The sequence below is a fragment of the Anguilla rostrata genome, chromosome 4 (genome assembly GCF_018555375.3).
Source record: "Anguilla rostrata isolate EN2019 chromosome 4, ASM1855537v3, whole genome shotgun sequence".
Lineage (NCBI taxonomy): Eukaryota > Metazoa > Chordata > Actinopteri > Anguilliformes > Anguillidae > Anguilla > Anguilla rostrata.
In genome coordinates this window covers 18993626-19019066 of record NC_057936.1, presented here as the reverse complement: position 1 = coordinate 19019066, position 25441 = coordinate 18993626, and the positions used below count along the sequence as shown (strand labels likewise).

The following is a 25441-nucleotide window of genomic DNA, read 5'->3' as shown; positions in this document are numbered from 1 at the left end:
TGGTAGTACTGTGCATTTGCACATGATTTTAAAATACACATATTAGGGATAACAGAGATCATCTGTATCGTTAGTAGAATTGTTGTCATTTGTAGCTCTGTGGTTGGCTCCAAAAGGATTCTGTATCTTCTTCTACAAGACTGAATTACAGCCATATAAAGCAGGCGGCAAACGTGCAGTCAAAATCACGAGAGAAAAATGAAGGCAAAAAGTGTGTAATCACATTTTTGACGGTCAGATTAAGGATCTACGGAACTCTCGGGAAGTAACAGTTTGAATGCGTTTTTATATTTGCCAGACATGTAAAAGAAAAATGTCTGCATGTTTTTGTATTACAAATGGAAAGTGCAACGACTTGTGCAGTACATTTTCGCCCACGTAATGTACTATTCAAAACAAGGAAAAGGATTCTAGAAACACTCACAACTTAATGTTAATTCCAACATTAAATTGCCAGCTAGCTGCTGTGCAAGTGAAAATCATTATGTGATATGAAAAGTATTGATTGCAATTCAAGCTAAAAAAATCTGCCCAAAATACTTAATCACCCATCTGAAAGAGATTTTATGAATTGATCAACGGTTCACTCACGAATCCAACGACTGTTGTTGCTAAAACTTGATATTCTGTTGACTGGCTGTTTTCCAGTGCAGGCACGAATGGAACTTCCAGGGTGGTTTGAAGAATTAGAACTTGAGTGGGAACGGTTGTGGTAGCTGCAGGCAAGGGGGATCCAGTGGTAGATGTGGGAGCTGCAGTTGAGGTAAGTAGGAACACATTAAAGTAATGCCATTTGTGGGACAATATACTGCAAGTATTTTGACGGCTGCCGGAAAATGTGAAATATTCCAGATTGAGCATCTTGCTGTATTAATAGTACATTCAATGTGTGGAAAACACATGGAACGCGGACATATTCATCCAAACGGTTAAATGGAGACGTCTACATACATGCGTACATGCACGCGTACATATGCACAGATAATCGAGCAATGAAACTTACTTAGCACGCGGATGGAGTCAACCACCACAGTAACATTGAACTGAGTTGTCAACGTGGAATTGGGGTCCGTCACTGCTCTTATCAAGGTCTCCGCGACATTGTCCGTGCTGGGCAATGTTTCTGAACTGGTCCTGTTGAAAATCAGCGCCACCTCTACAGCTGTCCCTTCTTCTCTGCGACTAATGAATGAAAACGAGACGAAACAGTACAATACTTTGATAGAACAGCAAACAAAGTGCATAAGATCTTTTCATGAATATCTGCTGCGCCAAATATACTTCTAGTATGCACCTGCTGATTCAATGATTTTTTTGACAAATATAGGTAATATCAGTGAAGTTCAAGGTCATTTTGGTGAAATGCGATATCACAGTTGAATCTTTGTCATCTTACCTGAATTCTCGCACAACAGCCCGCTCAAAAAGATGACCATACCGTCTGCAGAAATTTAGATCAAACTAAAAAAATAAAATAAACCGTAAGCATTATCACACTTGTGGGCAGGTTTTTAGGAAAGATGAATGGTAGTACTGTACATTTGCATAAGATTTTAAAAATACATATTATGGCTAACAGAGATAGCCTAATCGTTTTACATCCGTAGAATGTTTGTTATTTGTTGCTCTGTGGTTGGCTTGAAATGGATTCTGTATCTTTTACAAGATGACTTAAAGTGGAATTGCACTTTATAACACTTCTGCTTCTCATGACTGATATTGTCCTTCTAATGAATGTGTCGCCCTTCATTTTTCGATTCGTTATTTCATTTTAAATGTCTAACGTTAGAAACAAAGATCTTTTTCTTTTTTTTAGCGCAAGTCCACATAGTAGTTCGGTTTCCGGTTTTTTCTTCTTCTTCGATTTCGTTTTGCAGCAAAATCGAGAAGAAGCTAAGCAAAACATTCCGTTATCTTAGCCTTGAAATCGAACAAGCTAAAGTCTGCTAGCTTATTTCTGATGCCATCGGTGTAAGAATGAGGTGCATTGTACCCGGTTGTTATAATGGCCCCGTTAAACTTGACTTGAAAGCACATTTTCACAGTTGTCCACACGATGCAATTTTGCGCCAGACATGGCTGGATGTAATCAGACACCCCAACAAAAATGAAGGGCGACACATTCATTAGAAGACAATATCAGTCATGAGAAGAAGACGTATTATAAAGTGCAATTCCCCTTTAATTACTGCTATGGGCTATATAGTAAGCGTCAAACGTGCAGTCAAAATCACGACAGAAAAAATGTCTCAAGGCAAAAAAGTGTGTAAGCACATTTTTGACGGTGAAATTTAGGATCTACAGAACTCTCAGTAAGTAACCATTTGAATTGCATTTTTATATTTTGTATAAAAGAACAATGTCTGCATGTTTTATTATTACAAATGGAAAGTTTAATGACTTATGCCGTACATTTCTCCCCACGTAATACACTATTCAAAACAAAAAAAATATGATTCTAGAAACACTTACAACTTCATGTTTTTTCCAACATTAAATGGCCAACTAGCTACTGTGTAAGTGAAAATCATTATGTGAAAAAATACCTAATCAGCTATCTGAACGCAATTGCATGAATTGATCAATGGTTCACTCACAAATCCAATGACTCCTGTTGCTATAACTTGATATTCTGTTGACTGGCTGTTTTCCAGTGCAGGCACGAATGGAATTTCCAGGGTCGCTTGAAGAATTAGAACTTGAGTGGGAAGTGTTGTGGTAGCTGCAGGCAAGGGGGATCCAGTGGCAGGAGCCTCAGAAGTGGTATATGTGGGAGCTGCAGTTGAGGTAGTAGAAACACATTAAAGTAATGCCATTTGTAGGACAATATACTGCAAGTATTTTGATGGCTACCAGAAAATGTGAAATATTACAGATTGAACATCTTGCTATCATAGTACTATGAATGTGAGGAAAACACATGAAACGTGGACACATTCATCCAAGCGGTTAAATGGAGGCCTCTACATACATGCTGCAGGCAGGGTGGATCCAGTGGAAAGAGCCTCAGAAGTGGCTGCTGTTCAGGAAGTAGGAACATATTTAATTAGGGCCATTTGTAGATGTACTAAAAGCATTCTGTCAAATGCTTTTACTGCTTCTGTACAATGCTTCTTATGGAAAAAAATTCTTCATTCTTCCAAAGTCTTCTCTAAAATTGTAATTATTACTCATTAAATATCACCATCTTAATGTGAGGAAAACACAATTAACAAACACGCACACATACAAATGGATGGTAAATGGACAATTTTTTTGCTTTACAATTGATGCCTCTCATTCATGCACACACCAATGGTGAAAGGCTGCCATGCAAGGTAGGCCTATCAATCAGCTCATTGGTAGCAATTAGGGGTTAGGTGTCTTGCTCAGGGACACGTCGACATGCTCAGGGCGGGGGATCGAACCGGCAACCCTCCGACTGCCAGACAACAGCTCTTACCTCCTAAGCTGTGTCACCCCATACAACCGCTTGCACAACACAGTCATATGGTGTTTGTGAAATCAGTAGTTCACAGAGAATGGTGCTGCTGGGTGGTTTCATTTCATTAAGGCACGACTTGGCAGTGCATGGATGAGGCCCACGGTCTTGCATCCAATCTGGACCATGCCAGTGCTGATTTTGCCCAATGGCTGACATGTAATTGGAAATTGTTTCGCCCAAGCTATGGGAGGTTTCAGTCGGTTAGGCGTAGGCACCTTGCAGTTTTATTAAACAAAATCAAACCAAGCGAGTGACTCAACGTTGCTGAAATGAACGACAGAAAAATTCTAACGCACAAGTCCATCATCAATTCACAACAATGGCTCGACTAAGCTAAACCGAGTGGGATTGGTTGAGTTCTGGCTTTGTGATGTTTTAAATATTCTTATTTTGATTGTCTATGGTTCCAAATCAGCATAGGTTTGAACTTTTTTACTAATTCATAAACAATGTCAAACAGCAAGTCCATCCCTACGTGGCAGTCACATCTACATATATAATGTAAATAGAACATACATGCTATGTCGGGCAGCAGTGTAGCGTAGTAGGTAAGGAACTGGGCTTGTAACCGAAAGGTCATAGGTTCAATTCCTGGGTAGGAACTGCCGTTGTACCCTTGAGCAAGGTACTTAACCTGCATTGCTTCAGTATATATCCACCTGTATAAATGGATGCAATATAAAGCCTATGTAAAAAATCCAGTGTAAGTCGCTCTGGATAAGAGCGTCTGCTAATGTACATATAGAGGGGAATAGAAGAGGTAGCACCTGGTTTCCACCTCACACATGATTAGTATCTGGCCAACAAATGACATAAAGCCAACCATGTTGATTGGTTGTTTTTGCTTCTTTTTTTTTTTCTTTTTTTTTTACTGTTCCACAACTTTCCCCATTTCTGGAATTTCTCTGTATTTAATTACTTTCTGTAATTTTTTGTCATTTTGGATGGTAACTGTCAACCTAAACTTAGCCTGCAGTGTATCTGGTATAATCCTAAGCATTTTAAACATATTGGCAAATTTTGAGAGAAACAAAGTGTGACAATGTTTACAGCTTCTGGAATGCACTGAACTCAAGATTTCATCTTTGTCAGTTGTGGCAATGAGGTGTTTTATGGCCCCTGTCAATAGTGTTGATGCTGAGTGCCCCTTATCCCCTTATGGTAACATTGTCATAAAAATGACTCAAACCTCGCAATGTTCAACATGTTCTACCAAAACAAACTTATATCTTATATAAACTTATATGATTAATTCTGTACTGGGTATGCCTTATGAATAGGCCTGTCTGTTAAAGTGATATGTTCATCCACCTTGATTTGCTGTTGGATAGTCTTAAGTTTAACCAAGAATATCATTATTGGGTTGTTTACTGAAAATCGTAAAACAACATGGTAAGAAATTTGAATTTATATTTACCAGTCATTTGTTTAAAGGTCGAAGGGTGTGATCATTGTAATGATTGTCCGTTGTTACCACCACCGAGTAGCTACAAACAACTCTAGTTTCTCAGTCCAGCATGCGTAGATCTCAATGTGCTGCTCACAGTTATATTAAAGGTGTTCCAAGTCAGATCATGACTCACACAACAACTATTTCTAGTATGAAGAATCATTCTACTACGTAAAATTAATATAAGCTTTTTTTCCCCCACAAATTGGATTAGTATTATGGATAGGCCCTATACTTTATTACCATCATGATGGGAATAGACAGGTGAAACGACAAGATTCTCATGATGTACTATGCACAGAAACATTGTTTGGATAATTAATTTTCATAAAGTTAATATTTAACTATGTCATTTGTGCATGCAGATGTAGGCTACTAGATGCACACTGTAGTACAACTGTTGATTTGAAAAGCAAAATGTTGGCCTAATAAGGCTAAAACTGTGACAGGATGAGTGGAGCGCTTCGCTAAGGGACAGCTACGAGTGCCTCAGACCACCCTTCTAAAGGTATACCTTTCAGAAGGTATATCTTAGCTAAGGAGGCTCTGGGAAACAGCTTGACAACTAAAGGAAGACCTTAAGTTAGACCTTACGACGCACGTAGCGCTAAGGAGGCTCTGGGAAACACAGCCCAGCTTTTTTAAGGATCTGAATACGGCACTTACGATATTGATGCTATCAGTATGAATAGAACATTTTTTCATCAAAATCGCGTCAATAGTACTGGATCCATTCTTCTCAGGTGAGCGTATTCTCAGGTGAGCGTGAGAGAAACTTGCGTCCCGCAGGCGCCGTAGAGCCTGGTTAAATTCTGCTGTCATTTTGGTCAACCAGTCTTTGTAACTACGGGGTGTGGTCAGCGCTCTCATCGTGTTGACCAATGGATTCGATTCTGAACGCTCATTGCAACTACAGGGTGTGGTTTGTGCTAAAGTGTTTGAGGGGCGGGGAAATGACGCTGCTCGAAAGTAACTTAAATATCCACAGAGCACTAGTGACTTAATACTAGATAAGTATTTTAATATAATTTCTGCAGCCCACTTGAGAATACTTGGTGTAGGCTACTAAAGGATGCAAAGAAGTTCAAGTGTAAGCTTATGTATATTTTCCTAATGTGTGTACTTGCTCGAAAGTGAACCAAGTGGACTTTCTTATTTTAAGAAAGTATGCCATATTAGTGTGCTTATAAAACTGTATTGGGTCCATCTGTTCAAAGTTCCTTTCAGTCTAAAACTGGTTATTAAAGTAATAGGATAATATGACAGCACCTTATTCACAAATTCCCATCTCCAGTCAGTGAGAATTCCTATAGAAATCCTATAGAAAAATTCCACAATGCCATATACTACATCCTCAGCTTACTTAGATTTTAGTGGATATGCCCACTTTGTTTTATGGTCAATCATGAAGCATATGTACATATTGCCTCTTGGAGTTTCTGTCAGTTTTCCCGCAAGATCCATCCCAACCAGTACAAATGGTTCAGACACCTGAGCAGTTACAAAAAATATAGGAGTGGACAATGACATATTGATAACTTTATATACGAAGAGTCATGAATACATGAAACTTACGTGATCTGGGATCTTGGATTTTATGTGTCGTTTGATGTTATTCTGGCACTGAAGGGAATTCAGGAATAAGGTGCTGTCCCATTTCCATGCATTTTCAATGATTTCGCAATAATAACATCTTTGCCTGGCTGACAGTTTCATGAACCCAAGAACATGGCTGAGGCTCACTTCACTTTTCTTATGTACTAACTATGGACACTCTCCTTAATTACTCTTGAATGTCTTTAGAACTTTTAATACATCATGTTGGCTCCAGAAAATGGTACTAAATTACTGAACTAGTAGTCTTGGTTATTAAGCCACTAGTTCTGACTGGATGTTTAAATTACTTTTGAGTTTTATTAACTAAAACATGAGCCAGTTTAGTCCAAAGGTGTCAAAGTAAGACTAGTGGGTCTATATTTAAAGTTTACATGTAGCCTACAGTTTACACTTTTCCCTTTTTTCTACGGGGGTGCAGCGCTACATGGTTTAAAACACTCCTCGCTATGATAGTACTATAAACAAATTGAGCGTTTATTTATTTATTTTTGATGCATAGTAGGTTTGATCTCCATGCAATTGTGCCACCGTGTTAACAAATTTTTACGGTTGCGGGTCAGGCACTCTTCACGGTAAGAATACATTTTAGGATAGCGCTTCTGATATTGCTTGTGTCGGAAACAACGATAGATTTACTCCGCCGTCACATCTGTCCAGAATGTAAACAAGGAAGGCATTTTTCATGGTCGGGAGAAATTTTACGACAGCGCAACCAAGTAGCCATGTTATCTAGTCATTTTCACACAAATTTCCTGTTCTCCTCTGTTTGCTGAGTGATGTTAATATCTGGTCTGTCAGAGCCAAGCTGCTTACTACCTTGTCTTGTCATTGTAGCCATTCAAATTGGTTTTGTTGAAATAAACATAGTTACACACAGCAGGTACAGCAGCGTTGATCACCTTTTCTGCGGTAGTCTGAACGTTCCGACTGACTCAACAAAACGGTAGAGGGCTGCAGAGTACGGTAGTAGGGCAGACTCATTTCTGCCCCAATGAGCCTCAATTTCTGCTTATTTCAGTTCCTATCTTTGACCACAAGGTGCCATAATAAATCTGTGTGTGGAAGGAGGTCGCTGAAGTCTCCTGCCCCATACTTGTGTCTGGCAAATTAATGCCATGAGCATTTACTGAATAGGCCATGTCTAAAAAAGAGTAAAAACCAGTCTCAAAACTGTATTAAAAAAAGGTAGAGACATTGAGCTCAGCTTATCAAGACATACCATTTTTTTCCCCCTTTTGCATTCTTGCTTCTTTTTCTAACCACAGCGTGCTGATTTGGCTAAATATATTGAAAATATTTATCTGAAATCCATGCCCACCATGTCGCATTTTATTTTGAATAAATGTTATGGTTTTAATGTAGACCCTATTGTCCAGCGCTTGCATGAGTTGAATATGGTTTTGTACCCTCTTCCATGAGTTCATATCTTTAAAAAATAATTTTCAATAATATTTATTGTCTTGAATATCGTAACATTGTAACATCATAATATTGTAATACACTCAGTCATCAGATCTGAGCCCATTCACTACCGATTCAGAATATTACTATATTTAATAAAAATGATTTTCTTGATGTCACCATGTGAATGAATTTAACATACTGTCTTTTCTTTTGGGGAAAATTACAAAGAAGGTTTCTTTCAAATGTATATCTTTATGTCTAGTATTATGAACTGCCCAACATAGTCTGGGCTGTTGTCAAATATGTAACCTTCCATTTTTACTTAGTTCCCTTAGAGAAAGATTTATTGTTGTTCCTTATCTTTCGAAGAAATATACGTTTATCTGCCTGTCTAAAGCTTGGTGAAAAAACTGTGTATTCTTCAGAGAATTGCAGACTCTCTATTTCTCTCCATGTATTAAAGCTTCTCAACCTCAATTGGAGTCCCCATATAGAACTGAGTTATTCCTCAACACACAATGACAAATCTCAACTGGTGCACATTGAGCTTTTCACTTTTTTTGGCCTTGCCAGACAATACAGAGCAAATTAATACCAATGTTCTATAGACAGAACTGTAGAGATAAACACAAAACAAAGGTACAGTGGCACATGAACAAATACACATAAAAGGGGTTTACTTACTTGTCAATATCAGCACTATCTGTAGGATTCCCATCTCCATTTTGTTTGTGATTGTCTTCTGTCTGAGTAAAATTTAGGCGTCATTAGTGATCTGTTGCATAAACTAGTTGACAAGCTAGGTGTACTAGCTGTAGTCAGGTAGTGCATTAGCTAAAGATCACAGGAGTGTGTTGCATATTATCAGTTGGTTTTCTTTAAAATAAGGTTACAATACAACAGTTATATATGGACAAAATCCTATGCAGGAAATTTCTCACTGTAGACATTCTGACCAGTGTTGTCAAGCTTCATAACCTCAAGCTGTCAGTTAAAATGATGGTTCACTTTCTGAAGTTTCCAAAAAATATCATTTCAGTTCTAGTATATATTTTTCATTGGCTCAGACAGTTTATATGGGTGATGAAGGGTATTGTAGATACTTACAGCAGTTTCTGATGACCTGCCAGCTATACAGTGGCTGGTATCAGGGTACTAGGGTTTGTAGCCTAAAGCAAGAAAATAGACTGTAAAGCTTACAGCCTGTACAGTAATGTTACGTTTCCCTAGCAAATTCAAAAGTCTGGTGAAAACAGGGCAGCTGCCAAGTATAACTTCTGTAACTTGTGCAGTACGTGCATTCATTTGATTTTCCAGGAGCTCGTATTTATTTAGTTTGCTTACAGCTGTGGGATGTAACTGGACTGGTACTAAAAGGTCAAAAAGTAAAAATAAGTCACCAACATCAATAAACCAAATATTCATTTTTGATTCAAACTGAAGCCTAACTATTATTATTATTATTATTATTATTATTATTATTATTATTATTACTTGTACTTACTGTGGAAGATCAGTTTTCTATCCCTTGAGAATTCATTGTTAAGAGGTGTCCTTGTGCTGCAATCCAACTTGAAATTCTGTCATGGGAACATCTTCTGTACCTTATGTAAATAAGTTATGACATCAAAAAAGGTGGGTGTGTCAACATACGTAAAGATGAGAAAAGAAATATGTAGGTCAGAATGATCAGCTTTTGCCTACTCCTTAAAATATTTATTAAAACAATTTTTTTAAAATATGATAACTGAAGAGAACCGCAATGCCAATTTATTAACAACTTCCTTAAATAATTTTAATGCCAACCTATTGTATATTTTTCTAATAAAAATAAATTCCAAGAATAAAGGAATTTGCCACACAAATGCAATTGATTTGGTAGTTAATGTAATAAACGCAACTCTTTTCCAAATTATTTTTCGTTTTAATAGTGAGCTAACTGTGAAAAAAAAACTTCCATTTAAATTGTGAGTGATGGTTAAGGGCAGATGTTGGTTTAATTATAGACAATGTCATTGTAATGCTGAAAGATATTTACCTTTACAATTAATCAAATTTTCTCAGTGGCACCTTACACTCAATTGGGATGGCAGGTATGTCATCCCACCAAGTTACTGGAAATAATTTATGAAGCATTGGGTAACAGCATTGCTACAGTATGTTTAATTTATGTTAGCTAAAATAGCCAATATTGTTTATTGTAACTTTTTATATCAGTACTTTTAATGGCAGGCCTAGATTTGACATTTTTGTAGGTTTTTTTTTTTTTTTTTTCCCCCAGATTCAGATTTTACAAGGGAACGGGTATTTTGTGGTCATTTTTACAGCAGAATCACATGAGGCATTGTCCAAGAAGGGTCGTCTGAAACTAATCTGTTGTGTGGATGAAAATTGGTGTTGTCTAAAAAGGAATTTCACAGCTGACAAACAAACAATACATGGGCACACCCCATAGGACAATGACATTGTACTTTCAGTTGGAAACTTGTCATCATTCCAATGGTATGATTTAAATCAATTTAAAAAATCTGCCTGGTTCAGTTTCCAGTTAGGTGTTGCCCAGCCTTAGCTCTTTTTTTGTAATTAAAAAGGATTTTATTTGCTTATATGGTGGGGAAATATAACAAAATATTGACACGTTGTAATACATTGTTTTTACATGTAAATACTTGCCTATAGCACAGATGTCAAGCGCAGTAAATCATTGGGCATCATTCACAAAAGTTTTCTTAGATTCTTCTTACTTTTGTTTTTAAGAAAAGCTTAGATGAAAAGCCAACATGGGCTTCATAAAACATGCACAGACCTTTGATTTTGTGCATATCCAAGGTGTATCAGATGATAAATGGCAGTTCATGCCTTCATTTTGATTAGAATAAGGAAACATCCTAGCAAACCTATAAAAGGCACGCCGACTTTAAGACTGTATCTAAATATCAGCCAATCTTCACTCTCAGCAAACATATCTGCAAGGTCCATAAAGACGTACTCTCACCCCAAGGCACAGTTATCCAAATAAACCAAAAGAGGTAAATATACCATTGCAAAGTGTTGGGTTTGGCTTTGTGCTTGTTGCTCTTTATATATATCATCATCAATCCCTTTTACAAATAAATAAAATCAATAATGTAAATGGAGTGCATTTATATAGCGCTTTTATCCAAAGCGCTTTACAATTGATGCCTCTCATTCGCCAGAGCAGTTAAGGGTTAGGTGTCTTGCTCAGGGACACTTCGACATGCACAGGGCGGGGATCGAACTGGCAACCCTCCGACTGCCAGGCAACCGCTCTTACCTCCTGAGCTATGTCACCCCATACAACCGCTTGCACAACACAGTCATATGGTGTTTGTGAAATGAGTAGTTCACAGAGAATGGTGCTGCTGGGTGGCTTCATTTCGTTAAGGCACGACTTGGCAGTGCATGGATGAGGCCCACGGTCTTGCATCCAATCTGGCCCATGCCAGTGCTGATTCACAAAGACACTTTACAGAATAGCAAGGTAGGAGACAGAGCAAAAAGAACAAACAGAGCAAACACCATACCCAAGTAGTACATAAGGAAAAAAAAAACTCCCAGAGGGGAGAAAACCCTCAAATGGCGGCCAGAAAAACTCCCCAATGGGAAGAAATCTCGAGAGGAACCCAGCTATAGAGGGGAGCCCATCCTCCACTGGCCAGACTGTATTTCCAGTCTCTAGGTCAAACATTCTCTGAGTTATGATTGTTTATATATTGGCCTATTAAGGCAACTGGTTACTTTTGCTGTGTCAAGTTTTACATTTGTTTCAAATTTACAGTGAATTTCTTATCTATTTCTTATCTATCTATCTTATTCTATATCTGGAGCTTTACAGCATGAATATATTGTGGGATGAGGCTAATATCTTTAGAATATTGATGTGATATGGACCGATATATGGGCCAAATTTAATTGCTTTTATTCAAACCATTTAGGATTTATCAGCATTTATAAGCTAGACCCACATCAATGTTCACTGGCTGACTGTGGGCCATGTTTTTGAGAATATCAACATTATTATAACTGTTCTGTTCATCACCAGATGGCCTGTGCTTACTCTCTTGAAATTTTTAAGAAAGATAATTTAATATTTGTTTGTTCAGTCACTCCCATCACACTATCTCCAAGGTGAGTAAATAGACTAGCTTGATGTCTTCTTTAAAACCTGTTTTCCTCCATAGCAATTTACCCACACCCTAGGCACATTGCTTCTGGTAAATGTGTTTCAAAGAACTGAAAAAGCAGCATTCATTCCAGAGTCCAAAAAAAATGAAGTCACGTTTTTGAGGTTGTATTTGTTTGTACACATTCTCAATTCAATTCAAAACTATTTTCATCTCCAACTGGCTTACCTGGAATTTTAATGCGTGGCACGTGTTCAGTAAGTTCACCTTGGTAATATAATCACTGTATAATGACATCCACATGCTTATGTTCTGTATGAGCACTTTTGGCAGCATTTTGGCCTGGTAAGAAAACTTTGATTGAAGGTTCTGTTTCCCCTTATAAAATCATCAGGTTTAGGAACAACTGCAGTTAAGGGGAAAGGCTGGGAATAACTGACAGCTGTAACTGGTAATAGGTGACATTGAAAATGTCTTCGTGATGTCATTATGTTTCTTATCTATTTCTACTTTCTACTTCTCCCTTTATCCACAGCTCTTCTACCTGTATGCACTATGGATTTGAGAGCTCATAAACTTAATCTGGTCTATGATCATGCACAATAGTTATACTTTATACACTACACTCTGATAAGATTCCCTAAGGAAATTCAATTTTAATTCACCATCCAAAGTACCAATCAAAAGGGCTATTTTCCCGTAAATGTCCTTGGGGGTCCAAAAAGTAACAGACTCCTTGAGGGTCCAAAACTGATGACTTAAATAAACTGCATAAGAGTATCTCTATTTACTTACCTTCTTATGGCTCTACTATTGGCAGGTGAGAACTTTTATTAAAATGCTACAATGAGATACGAACCACACTTCCATAAAATATTTTTATATAGTTTAATAGTTTGTACAAATAAAAGATATATAAAAATATGGAATTCCGGTCCTTACATAGTTTTTGCATATTTAACGCAGGACCGGCACCCAAGTTCACATGCTATTGAGCTGAGCGCATTTCTTTTTCTTTATTTCCTGATTCATATGCTATAAACAGTAAATATTGACCTTCATCAGAAAAAAATCATAAAGAATTTCTACATTTATATTTTCCTAATGCCAGTATTGTTCTCATTGTTGAAAATAGTGGAAAACATACAGTCTTCTGTGAGATCTGTACAAACTGAAATATAACCACTGTAATCTAATTTATTCACATCCATTTCAGCTATTTTGCTAAACACAATTTTTTTTTAAATTAACTGTAGATTGACCTATTTATTTTATATGTATGTCCACTACTGCTAGGACTACTATTTTAATATTCCTACAGATTTTCATTGCATACTTTACATTTGTTTTTATATTATAACATATGGTTTCATTTAGCATTATCTGAATTTCTATGAACTTTGTGGAGATTTCTGTGGAAACATGACTGGGAATTCCAAATAAGAACTGGAGTGACAAAGATAATTGGTTGTTGAATTTATTTAGTTATTTCTCTGAGAGCTGCAACACTCATTTCAATGAAAACTGTACCTCTATTTGAAATGCCAAATTTCAGCAACAATCATAAAAGACACAAATCACTTAGACCCATATCTTATTGAAACATTCTGAGGCTATGATTTGGAGGTCATTTTGTTGAATGGAAACTTAAAAAGGGATAATTACTTTTCTAGGAAACTAACTTAATTACTTTTTCACCACTGTACCCAATGATTTTCCAATAAAATCTAAATGTATGGTTTCCCAACTAGGAATCCTGGGTATTCATAGATTTGCCTGATACTTATTACCACGATTTTCTTCTTAAATTCTCAATATTTGTACTCATGTGGTACACTGCACTTACTAGAAATGAAACTGAAGTAAACAATGGTGCTATTGTCTAATTAGGGAATTAAACAGAAAGAACAAAAGGTTGTACCTTGACAACAGATTTTCATTAGTCACAAATCTTCCCTTAGGCAGTCTTACTCATCAGGAGTGTGCTGGAGCCAGCAAACGTTTCTACTATTCATTACTTTTAAATGGCACATTTTTAATTGGCATATTTTCTCCTCTAAGGTATGTACTGCTAGGCTTTTCTCATTTTCCTGTCACTCCACCACATTTGTTAGTTGAGTTATTGGAACATATTTTATGTGCAGTTGACACAAGCACCGTGTAGCACCTGTCAATCCTTTGGTGTTAATGGTATGTAGCGAAACAAGGGAAGCCCTGCCAAATAGCCGCACCTCATTTAAAGGACAATAGATTCCAATTACTTTGCACCTTGACAACAGTGATACACATACTGGGAAATGTATTATGGTAAAACAAATCCTCTCATTCCTCCATTGCCCTTGTTTTAGCCTGCATCAATTCACTCCTACTTCTGTTTCAAATGCACTTCTTGCCATTGACTCCAATAAATCAATCAGAAATGATGATGTATCGGAGGAAATGAAATGGCTCTTATTTCCTTAAACTCTCAGCCATGTTGATATCAGAATATATCACAGACATTTTTAATCTAACCATCTCAACGTTTGGAAGACAGCTCATGTGCTCCCTTTGCACAGGAGGGAGCACATGTTTGTCTTGCCTTACAAAGATATTGGAATCACTGGAGTCAAATTGCCAACTCAAAACACAATTGGTCTCACTATTAAATGCCAAGACTCTTTCAGTCTGGGTTTACGTCCAGGCACAGCACAATCCCTGCAGCCTTTCTAGTATTAAATTACTTTGTGTCTGCTCCTGATACTAGAAAACTGCTGCACTCTTTGTTGATTTATTGATGATTTTTGAAACAGATGATTACCCACTACTGTCACACAGTATTATGTTATCCAGTATTGGTTTGGATCCTATAGCTTGTCTGTGGTTTCAAAATTACCACTCAGGTAAACGCAGGCAAGACCCGATCACAGTTTTACATCTTACCAATGCCGTTCCCCAGTGTTTGGGCCTGGGGCCTGGGGCCAGGAACGGAGCAGGTAAAGGTGTGGAAATGACTATCCTCATCACCAGAACATGGTATTCGGTACTTAAAAATAATAAAAATGCAAGGGAGACAAGAGCATGCTTCAGTATCCAACCTGGGTCAGTGTTTGCATATGTGTAAATGACAGTATCATCTGCATATACGTAAATTTTTGCTTTTATAAAAATTGAAAACAAGACAGATCTGAAGATGGAGCCTTGGGGAATATCTATATTAATCATTAGAAATCCAGACCTGTGGCATTCTACATATACACAAGGAGTTCTTTCATCAAGATAATTTCTGAACCATACTGCAGTCTAGTCTGAATAAATCCAGTACTTATTTATCAATAAATTGTGGTCCACTGAGTGAAATGCCTTGAATAAAATCAACAAACAAGGCAGCACAATGTCTTTTCAAGGGCATTAATAATATAATTTGTTACTGCCAATGCAGCTGTAATGGTCAAGAAGCTGTTGTGGCCAGTTCAAAAGCTGGATTTATATGAATTTAAGATGTTACTTTCAAGCAAAAAATGCTTTAATTTAATTTACCACAGATTAAAAGATTTTTTCCAGGGCAGAAAGTTTGGAAAATGGACTGTAGTTATTTAACTCAAATGATCTCCTACTATAAACGGGAAAAACTAAGGCAGATTTGCAAATCTTAGGTATAGAAGTGGAGGGGAAGCTTAAGTTGAATACATAGGCAGTAGGCTCAGCTACAGTATCAGTTCAGCTGCTATCTTCAAAAGATTAGGATTCAGAGCATTAGGGCCTTCAGATTTTGTAGGGCCAATCTCTTAGTAGAGCCAAAAATGTCTTTGTATCAAACATCATTGGACTCACTGTGTGTAAGTGTATGTGTGCTGAGGCTATCCACATCCAATTCTTTGAGCTAACGATTTCCTTTACAAGAAGATCCCAATCCCACGCATGCAGGTGCATGCCAGAAGTTCCTAACAACTACAATTCATACCTTGAGTTGGCAGAAGATTTCACCATTGTCCTTGATGCAAATATGTGGATGATGGATATTTTGTAAGGGTAAGCGACAGGCACAATATAATTTGTGTACCATTTTATGTGGTTTGTGTCTGTATATCAATAACTATGATGCCAGAAGTATAACTACTGATTTGCACATGCAAACAACAATTTGCAAACATGTAATGTGGGGAGTGGTGTGGTTAGGGCGCCATCTTCAGGCGGAGAGGGAGCGGTTTAGCTGGCCTGTTTCCACAGCTGTTGGAAATGACTATGATTGGTAAATGAAAACAATTTGTATTGAAAACAATTGCTCACAAAAGTAAAACACCTTTACGTCATTGACTATCTGTGTGCATGTGTGTGCGTGTGCACATTAGGGATGGTGCCGAATAGAAACACCATACTCGGCAACACTTGAATAACACTTGAAAAATAATAACTCTCTCAATGTTTTCTGCTCCAGAATTTGGTCAGTATTATTTGGTTCCAGATCTGATCTTTGATGCAAGTCACTCAGCACCAAGTTTCTCAATTAGATACATACACATTAGAGCTAGAGTGACGTCATCTTGTTTTGGGGACTTTGAAATTCAAATTTATCCAACGCTGTAAATGCTATACCTTCCTCCTAAAAATGTTGATTTATAACTGTGTTTTTTAAATTAGAAAAAAATCGAATCAGTACGGAAATACAGGCAATTTCTGCCATTTTCTTCTTCTGCTTATAATTTTACATCTCATGCAATTTGAATTGCATGTGTACTAAGATATGTTTATTTAACCACCAAGTATAACCCATTTAGTACCCAACCACTTGCATGGGTATTATGGTTGGGAACATATCAACTATTTCTCCACCCTTTTCCATTTTAAAGACAAAAAAACAACAACAATTATTTCATTGTATTTTATTTGGATTATATAAATTAATGGCTATAAGCATTCATTGCCTCCTCTTATTACATAGCATCTTCAGAAGTTTTGTAAGGTGTATACAATAATTGATTTAGATTCTTTGATTTAGATGCATGTGTGTGAATACATACCACACTGGAGATCATTATCACAGTACAAGTACCAGTTGTAAAATCAACAATATAACATAAATAATTATTTTTGTAACAATCCTACAATGTGCACAAAAGGTATTGCATTAAAATGTTCCCCTCAAAACAGGTAAACCCCCTTAGATATTTTGCATCAAAATTGTGTGTATGCGTCATGACCCCATTTAATAATCTCTTATTTGCACAGAATTGTACTACAGTATGTATATACGTTTGATTATGTATACAAATTTCCTAAGCCACAGTGCTCTGCTGTTGGAGCCTTGTCATTATTGTAACTAAGATTAAATTAGCTTGCTGCCAATCCTTCAGTTATTCATGGTGATTTCCAATGATGATGTTTGGCAGCCTCTCAGCGAGTAGTCTGCAGTTGAGTCTACCAACAGTGGGAGAGCAGCAGTGACACCATGGCCAGAGAGGAGGCTGTGAGCACGCTGGTCATATCGGAGACTCCACTGGAGATCGCAGCTGGATATGAAATGGAAAGAGATTCAAGAAATCAAAGTGAGGTAAAAAAAAAAAAAAAAAGTCAAATCTCCTGCACAGGGATGAAGATGTATTTGACATTTCAGTGGTTTCGAAATTTCTTGCATTCAAACATGACAGTAAAGCCCTGTTCTTTCTAAAGAGTGTTACAGTGTTATCTCAATGTTTCCAAGAATAATAGCAACAGTGATTGTAAAACTCACATGTCAGTTTAATGGAGTCGGGATCAATGTCAAAAGAGATTTGTGAATTCAAGATGGCATTTCTGAGGGTGCTGAGAATTTCGTCATTGCTGGGTAGTGATTCTGAAGATTTGAAGGTCATATCTGCATTTGTGACAATTGATCCTTCCCTGGACACAGATAAGACACAAACTCAGTATTATAATATTTTTCACACAAACAAAAATGTTTTTTTCAACCCCTCACCTTCACAACCAAAAGTTCAAGAGTATTAATGAATTTAAGTTCACATCAGATAAATGAAGGAAATTACCTGAAACTTCGTATATTCAATTGGATGAAGGAACTGAATGCACGTGTGAAAATCGGTTCAATCTGTGAAGAAAATTTTTGCGTGATCTTTATATGCTGTTTTGCTGTCATCATTTTACAACTGATACTTTAATTACTTCAGAACTATATGACATAAGTGTAGGAAATTATTAAATAAACAAAAGTTATGAGAGTGCATACGTGACATAAATCTACCAAAAAATAACACTAAAGACTCTATTTTCTGGTCAGTGCATAGCGTGTGGGGATCGGTCGCACTGGTGAAGTGGTATTTTTGTCATGGATTTTGATGCACCTGAGCTCATTTGGTAATTTGGAGACCCACTGTGTGCTGAGGTTGCAGATATGCTGTTGGGGGTATGCAGTGAATATCACGCAGCGCACTGCAATTTGTCAGAGTGTCAGAGCAGTTTCCAATTCAAGTCTGCTCCGCCCATCTGCTCGAACCAGGTCTATGGTTCAAGTTGTAGCCAAGCATAGAGGCAAATTGATAATTTCAGGGCTTTTCCAAAGCAATTTACACAGGATCGTAACCTATTCAAAAGCCAATCAACGGTTTTCATGGATCATGTGCTGTCCAATTTGACTTTGATATAAATCCCCCAAGCAGGAAAAATGCATACATTGCATTTATCAGTCATTGTCTTTTTTCTTTTTATTATGTTAATTCCTGCATTTATTTCTGTTTTTAATTGCTTATGGCTGTAGTTATACTGCATGTGGTCCTGGGGTACTGTCTTGTATGGGGTTTCATGGGTAGAAGAGTCTGTGGCTAGATACAGCAATTAATACAGCCATGGGCTCATTGTGACAGACCATGGCCCAGTAGATTAACCAACCAAATCTTCATGCTGAAAGCTCAACTAGAATCTTAAATCAGATCAGAAGTGTTTCAATACACCTGAGTCCTCCGTGTACACACCAATGGGTGATGAATTGGGTATATAAATATCCGGGTATGTATGGAGTGAGAGTCAGTCTTGAATTCATACCTGCTCCATTAATAGCAGAGACCAGCTTATACACAACATATATGCTTCTGGACAAATATTTTAAACTGTTATTCTAAAGCATTTGAATTGGACATTGAGCCTGAGGCTGGAATTGCCCTCCTTGGTTGCTTGGAGTCCACTACGCATCTGCCCATTGCCATGCAGAAGTCTCAGATTTCTGGGATGATGGTAGCTAAAAGTCCCCCTTGTTTTCAAAGATGGATTGTTGTATACAAATGGAGGAGAACAGATTCATGAGAACTACCTGCTTCCAAAAACTTTCTGCTAACTGGGGGACCATTTCTTTCTTACCTAAATGAATCTAAAGTGTGATGTGTATTGTAACCTGGCTAATAGGTTTGTACAGACTAGCAGTTGTTTATTTTTATTTATTGTTTATTTACTAATTTATTTGCTGCTGCTCTGTTTTTTCCGTTATTGGTATTTTTGTTTAGTTTTTGTGATAAGCAAATAAATACAATATTTAAAAATAAATAAAACTTCAAGATACAGGATTAATTACAGATTAAAACTGGGCCATAACAATTATACATTTAGGCAATGTTTCATTGAAATTTTGACAGTAGAAAATGAGAATGAATTTCTCTTATGAAATTCCTTCAAACTCAATTTTTGGAAAAGTGGCAGCCCTACTCAACACCTCCTACACAAGCACTCCGACATCTCTTGGGAGAAGCTTCTTCTGAGGATCTTTTTCTTTTTCTATCCTTGTCTTACATTGCAGTGGTAGTCGACAGAAGGCAGTATCCCAGGACAAAAAGCACAGGGCTCTTAAAGGGACCCATTGACAATATATTCAGCCTAATACAACCCATTTTCCATCAGCACCACATGCTTCGAGAAAATACCAACATTCAGTAGCGATGGCCACTGTGCCTCCAGTATGTGCTCCGCCCATACACTGTGCAACAATGATTCCAGAAAATAGAGCCCTAGATTTCAGGAATGACCTGAAGTTTATAGTACATTATAGGTAGTGGTAGGCACTAATACTGTGTATGTAGCCCTTTTGATATTATGAGTGCATTTTGAATTGACTCTCCATATCAAATGGACTGCATTTTCCAATTGTCAAAAATAATCATTCATATGAGAAGCAACAATTTCATGCTTCTTTAATACAGATAAAAATCTAAAATATACATTTTGTAAAGCAAGTGGTCACAATGCTGAATAAGTAAGCCACATTAAAGTTATTTGGCCTATGCTAGAACAGTGGCTAAAAGCATTTGATTGAATCTAGGACAATCTTTTATCAACATACAGTAAACTATTTTCCCAAAACATCTTAAAAGAGACCCACCTGTTCTTTGGTGAGTTTTGATCTGGCTTGAAAAGCTTTTGAATTTTGATTTAAGAGATCAGGCACAAATGTTTCTCTTGAAGTAAACTCTATCTGGACAGTTGCACTTGGGGTAGCAGTGCTGGCTGAGGTGGGTGCTGCAGTCGCAGGTTTGGCGCTGGACGGTGTGGTGGTTGCTCTGGTGGTGGCTTTTGCTGTTGTAAGTTTCACTTTGGTTGTTGTAGAAGCATTGGCCACACCTTCAGGTAAATAATTTTCATAAAGAGACATGTTTTCATGGTAGTATGAAGAAGAGAAAATCACACACACACACACACACACACACACACACACATACGGGTACGCACAAACACACATGAGTAAATATGGTAACACTTCAGCTTCCATTAACTAACATGAGTTAATCTAATATGAACAAGGTATGAACAAATCTATTAATGATTATTCATGTGAACTAAGCCATTAGCATATTTGGAATAGGAGAAAGGTTGAGCAAGTAGGTATCTTAGGTGTAAATTGTGATATTCATGCTATTTTTACATTCATGAATAATCTGTTCATGTTAGGAAATACTTGCTTAAGTATTTCCTGTCAGTATATGAAACATTGTAATGTGCGATGACCAAAAGGGAACAAATAATACTTCAATGATACCTAGTAAACATGGAAGAAATGGTACATGATTTGATAAAATACAAATAAAACATTTGTTCATAATAACAAATGCCTTAATAGATTACTTCATTGTTCTTTGTTAGGTAATGCATTAACACCTGTTAGTTAATGGAACTGTAATGGAAAGTGCTACTGTAAATACATACATATAGGCAGAGCAAGCAACTTACTCGTTGTCAGTTTTGTTGTGGGTGTTGTAGAAGCATTGGCGACACCTTCAGGTAAACAATCATTAAGATTCATTAAGATATCATTAAGAAAGAGACAAAATAGTATAGTCAAAAAGATAAATTCACACACACACAGGTACACACAAACATATACGGGCACACCCAAATGCAAAATATCCAAATACATACATTACAGTACTGACAAATTATGGAAACACTGCATTTATAAACAGATTTTAATGATTAATGAAATATGTTGCAATTATTTCTTTTTTTGGGATAATAAATGTAAGATGTAATACATGTAATATCAACATAAAACAGAAATTTTTAAAAAATTGCATTTGTGATAAACAATAACCATTACACCTTCCTAAATGTTAGTTTGTACCAAGCGGCCAAAACCGGGCTACATTTTTGAAGCTCACTTCCTTGTCTTGTTGAGAGATGTTGCTCACTAGTGCCAGTGCAGTTGGCTCCACTATAGGTGTTTCAGCCACTCGTTTTAATGTAAGTTCATAGTAATTATACAGTAAAAATACAAAGTCAATAATATTTTCTGCGAGAAAAAGTAGTCGCAATAGGTGTTTTAAGTTATTGTGCTATTTGGACAAGACGGTAATATTTTGTGGACGAATCAGGGACAGTTTGCATCACTACTGAGTCACTGTATCTCACACGCTTAGTGAACAATCAAACTTCATGTCCCTACTGCGCAGTCTCTGGCAGTACAACATGGCGGTGCTTATGAACTACACTTCTGGGACTTCAAAATGCTTGTCATCAAGCCTATGAAGAGTCAATGGGTGACGTCACAGTGACTTTGTCCAGATTTCTCTACAGTCTGTGGTTCATTTCAACATACTTGAGCAGTTTAATGTATCTCACTGTTGCATTATATATCAGCTTGAACATGTATTTCTTTGTCCAGTACATGCTCATGCAAAGAAAAACTTTTGGCTTGCATTACTTTATTTCGAATTTTAGAGATGGCCACATAATGTCGTTACCACTTGTGGTCAAGAAGATAATTGTTTAAAAGCAGGGGTGATATAGCTCAGGAGGTAAGACCGATTGTCTGGCAGTCAGAGGGTTGCCGGTTCAAACCCTGCCCTGGGCATGTCGAAGTGTCCTTGAGCAAGACACCTAACCCCTAACCCCTAACTGCTCTGGCGAATGAGAGGCATCAATTGTAAAGCGCTTTGGATAAAAGCGCTATATAAATGCAGTCCATTTACCAAAAGCACAGTTTTACTGATGAAAATGGCTCTGAGAAACAACAACAGTAGAAAGGGCACAAATAAGTTCTAAGAGTACTAAACTTCTTTATGCGCAGTGTTTCCATAATTCGTGTCAGTGTTAAAAGTTAGAGATTTGCCGGAGTCCGGGGTGGGATTTGTCTTGCACGCGTCCAAAGATTTCATAGGCGAACACGTTACTAGTAAGCTAAAAGTGAAATCACCCCAATCTAAGAGCAACATCATTTTTAAATTTGAAAGTTGCGTTGCCAGAGAGCATTGTCACAGAATCCTGCTAAGAGACCTTTGCTTTACTACAACTTTACTGTGCTTCACTAGTGAACTACCCAAGCTACACCCACTACACCGGTATTGTACAGTTGATTATTAGAGGAAGCAACTTACTCGTCACCCTTATGGAATCAGGAACTAGAGTAATATTGAATTCACTCGTTATAGTTGAATTTGGGTTGGTCACTGCACTTTCCAAGGTTTTCTTCACATCCTCAGTGTTGGGTAGTGCATCAGGCATGGTGGTGTTGAAAATCAGCTCTGCCTCCACATCTGTTCCTAACATTCTGATACTAATGGACCTGAAAAAGAAAAGAAAACATTGCATACTTTGACAGAACGGTATTAAACTGAACTTAAACTGAATGTATAATTTCAATTTAGGAGTATGAATGACCACTGAATATTAGTCTAACAGATAAATAGACTAGATGCATGGTGACATGCCTGAATGTATCCTAAAGAAAAACAAATTTACTGGAAATGTCTGCATTCAACTTCAGACTCACCTGAATGATCTGACAACAGTTCTGATGAAAAGAAGCCCATATCTTGCCCTGTAAATTGCATCACACTGTGCAATAAGACAAGAAAAGAAGAATAATATAACTTCAGATATGGCATTCATAAAAGACTACTGTTAGGGCAATGTATTGGAATTCAAGGAAGATAACTTAATTGTATCTGTTGATCATAATTGAATACACAAATAAGAACTGCAATAAACACCATGTTATACAAGGCAAATCAAGAGTAAGCTAGAAGCACTGAAAGATGGACTTACCACAGCAACAACTTTTGCTGCTAAAGCCTTAAATTGGGGTGACTGGTTGTCTTCCAGTGCAGGCTCGAATGGAAATATCAGGGTCACATCAAGAACTAAAACTGTTTTACTGGTAGTGAAGGGTGTGGTAGATGTAGTCAGAGTAGCGTTTGTGGTAGCTGCAGGCACGGTGGATCCAGTGGCAGGAGCCTCAGAAGTGGTAGATGTTGTGGGATCTGCAGTCAAGGTAGTAGGAACACATTAAATTAGGCCCATTTGAAGAATTGGAATAGAAATTTGACACCTTCAGCATATTTCAAATCGAAAACATCAGTAATTATACCTCATTAAACCTCGCAACTGTACTATCAATGTGAGGAGAACATAATGAACAGAAACACATTCACTCACATGGTTACATTCAGACTTTTACACACAAATTGTAGATACATACATCCATAGGCAAAGACAAAAGAACTAATGAACTTACTTATCACACTGATGGAATCAGCAATAGTGGTTGCATTTCCAGCAGAGTTGCTGATTCCGCCTGTTGCAATGGAAGTGAAGGCTGTGGGAGTTGCAATGACTGGAGCTATTGTGTTAGCTGCAGGCACGGTGGATCCATTGGAAGGAGCCTCAGAAGTGGTAGATTTTGTGGGATCTGCAGTCAAGGTAGTAGGAACACATTAAATTAGGCCCATTTGTAGAATTGGAATAGAAATTTGACACCTTCAGGATATTTCAAATCGAAAATATCAGTAATTATACCTCATTAAACCTCGCAACTGTACTATCAATGTGAGGAGAACATAATGAACAGAAACACATTCACTCACATGGTTACATTCAGACTTTTACACACAAATTGTAGATACATACATCCATAGGCAAAGACAAAAGAACTAATGAACTTACTTATCACACTGATGGAATCAGGAATAGTGGTTGCACTTCCAGCAGAGTTGCTGACTCCGCTTGTTGCAATGGAAGTGAAGGCTGTGGGAGTTGCAATGACTGGAGCTATTGTGGTAGCTGCAGGCAAGGGGGATCCAGTGGCAGGAACCTCAGGAGTGGTAGATGTGGGAGCTGCAGTTGAGGTAAGTAGGAACACATTAAAGTAATGCCATTTGTGGGACAATATACTGCAAGTATTTTGACGGCTGCCGGAAAATGTGAAATATTACAGATTGAACATCTTGCTGTATTAATAGTACCATCAATGTGAGGAAAACACACGGAACGCGGACATATTCATCCAAACGGTTAAATGGAGGCCTCTACATACATGCGTACATAAACGCGTACATATGCACAGATAATCGAGCAATGACACTTACTTAGCACGCGGATGGAGTCAACTATCAGAGTAACATTGAACCGAGTTGTTAACGTGGAATCGGGGTCCGTCACTGCTCTTATCAAGGTCTCCGCGACATTGTCCGTGCTGGGCAATGTTTCTGAACTGGTCCTGTTGAAAATCAGCGCCACCTCTACAGCTGTCCCTTCTTCTCTGCGACTAATGAATGAAAACGAGACGAAACAGTACAATACTTTGATAGGACAGCAAGCAAAGTGCATAAGATTTCATTAAGAAAATCTGCTGCAGCAAATGTACTCATAGTATGCACTTGCTGATTAAATGATTCATTTGACAAATATTGAAAATTTCAGTGAAATGAATTATTTAATCCAAGTTCACAATTATCATATCCGATGAACGATTTTTCAGAGTGCAAGGTCACTGCGGCGACACGTAAAAGCAAGGCGGAATTTTTGTTAACTTACCTGAATGATCGCACTTCTGTCCGCTCAAAAAGAATCCCATACCGGATTCTGAAAATGACATCATACTAGAAAAAACAA

General features: G+C 37.5%; 1 protein-coding gene and 1 long non-coding RNA gene across 2 annotated transcripts in view; both read right to left on the bottom strand.

Moving 5' to 3' along the window:
- LOC135254093 (mucin-2-like) overlaps positions 1-25441 on the bottom strand; it is a 38792-nt gene that overhangs the window by 9462 nt on the left and 3889 nt on the right. Inside the window, exons 6-9 of the mRNA XM_064334046.1 lie at positions 25364-25428; positions 24916-25094; positions 24494-24664; positions 24066-24239 (exon numbers count right to left, since the gene is read on the bottom strand). Of these exons, the coding sequence (XP_064190116.1) occupies positions 24066-24239; positions 24494-24664; positions 24916-25094; positions 25364-25428 (589 nt within the window). The remainder of the gene's footprint in view (positions 1-24065; positions 24240-24493; positions 24665-24915; positions 25095-25363; positions 25429-25441) is intronic.
- LOC135252719 (uncharacterized) lies at positions 2972-9517 on the bottom strand. The gene is made up of 4 exons (XR_010329464.1): positions 9460-9517; positions 9063-9124; positions 8640-8701; positions 2972-3019 (listed from the first exon to the last, which is right to left on the bottom strand). It is a non-coding gene; the product is annotated as an uncharacterized LOC135252719 (long non-coding RNA).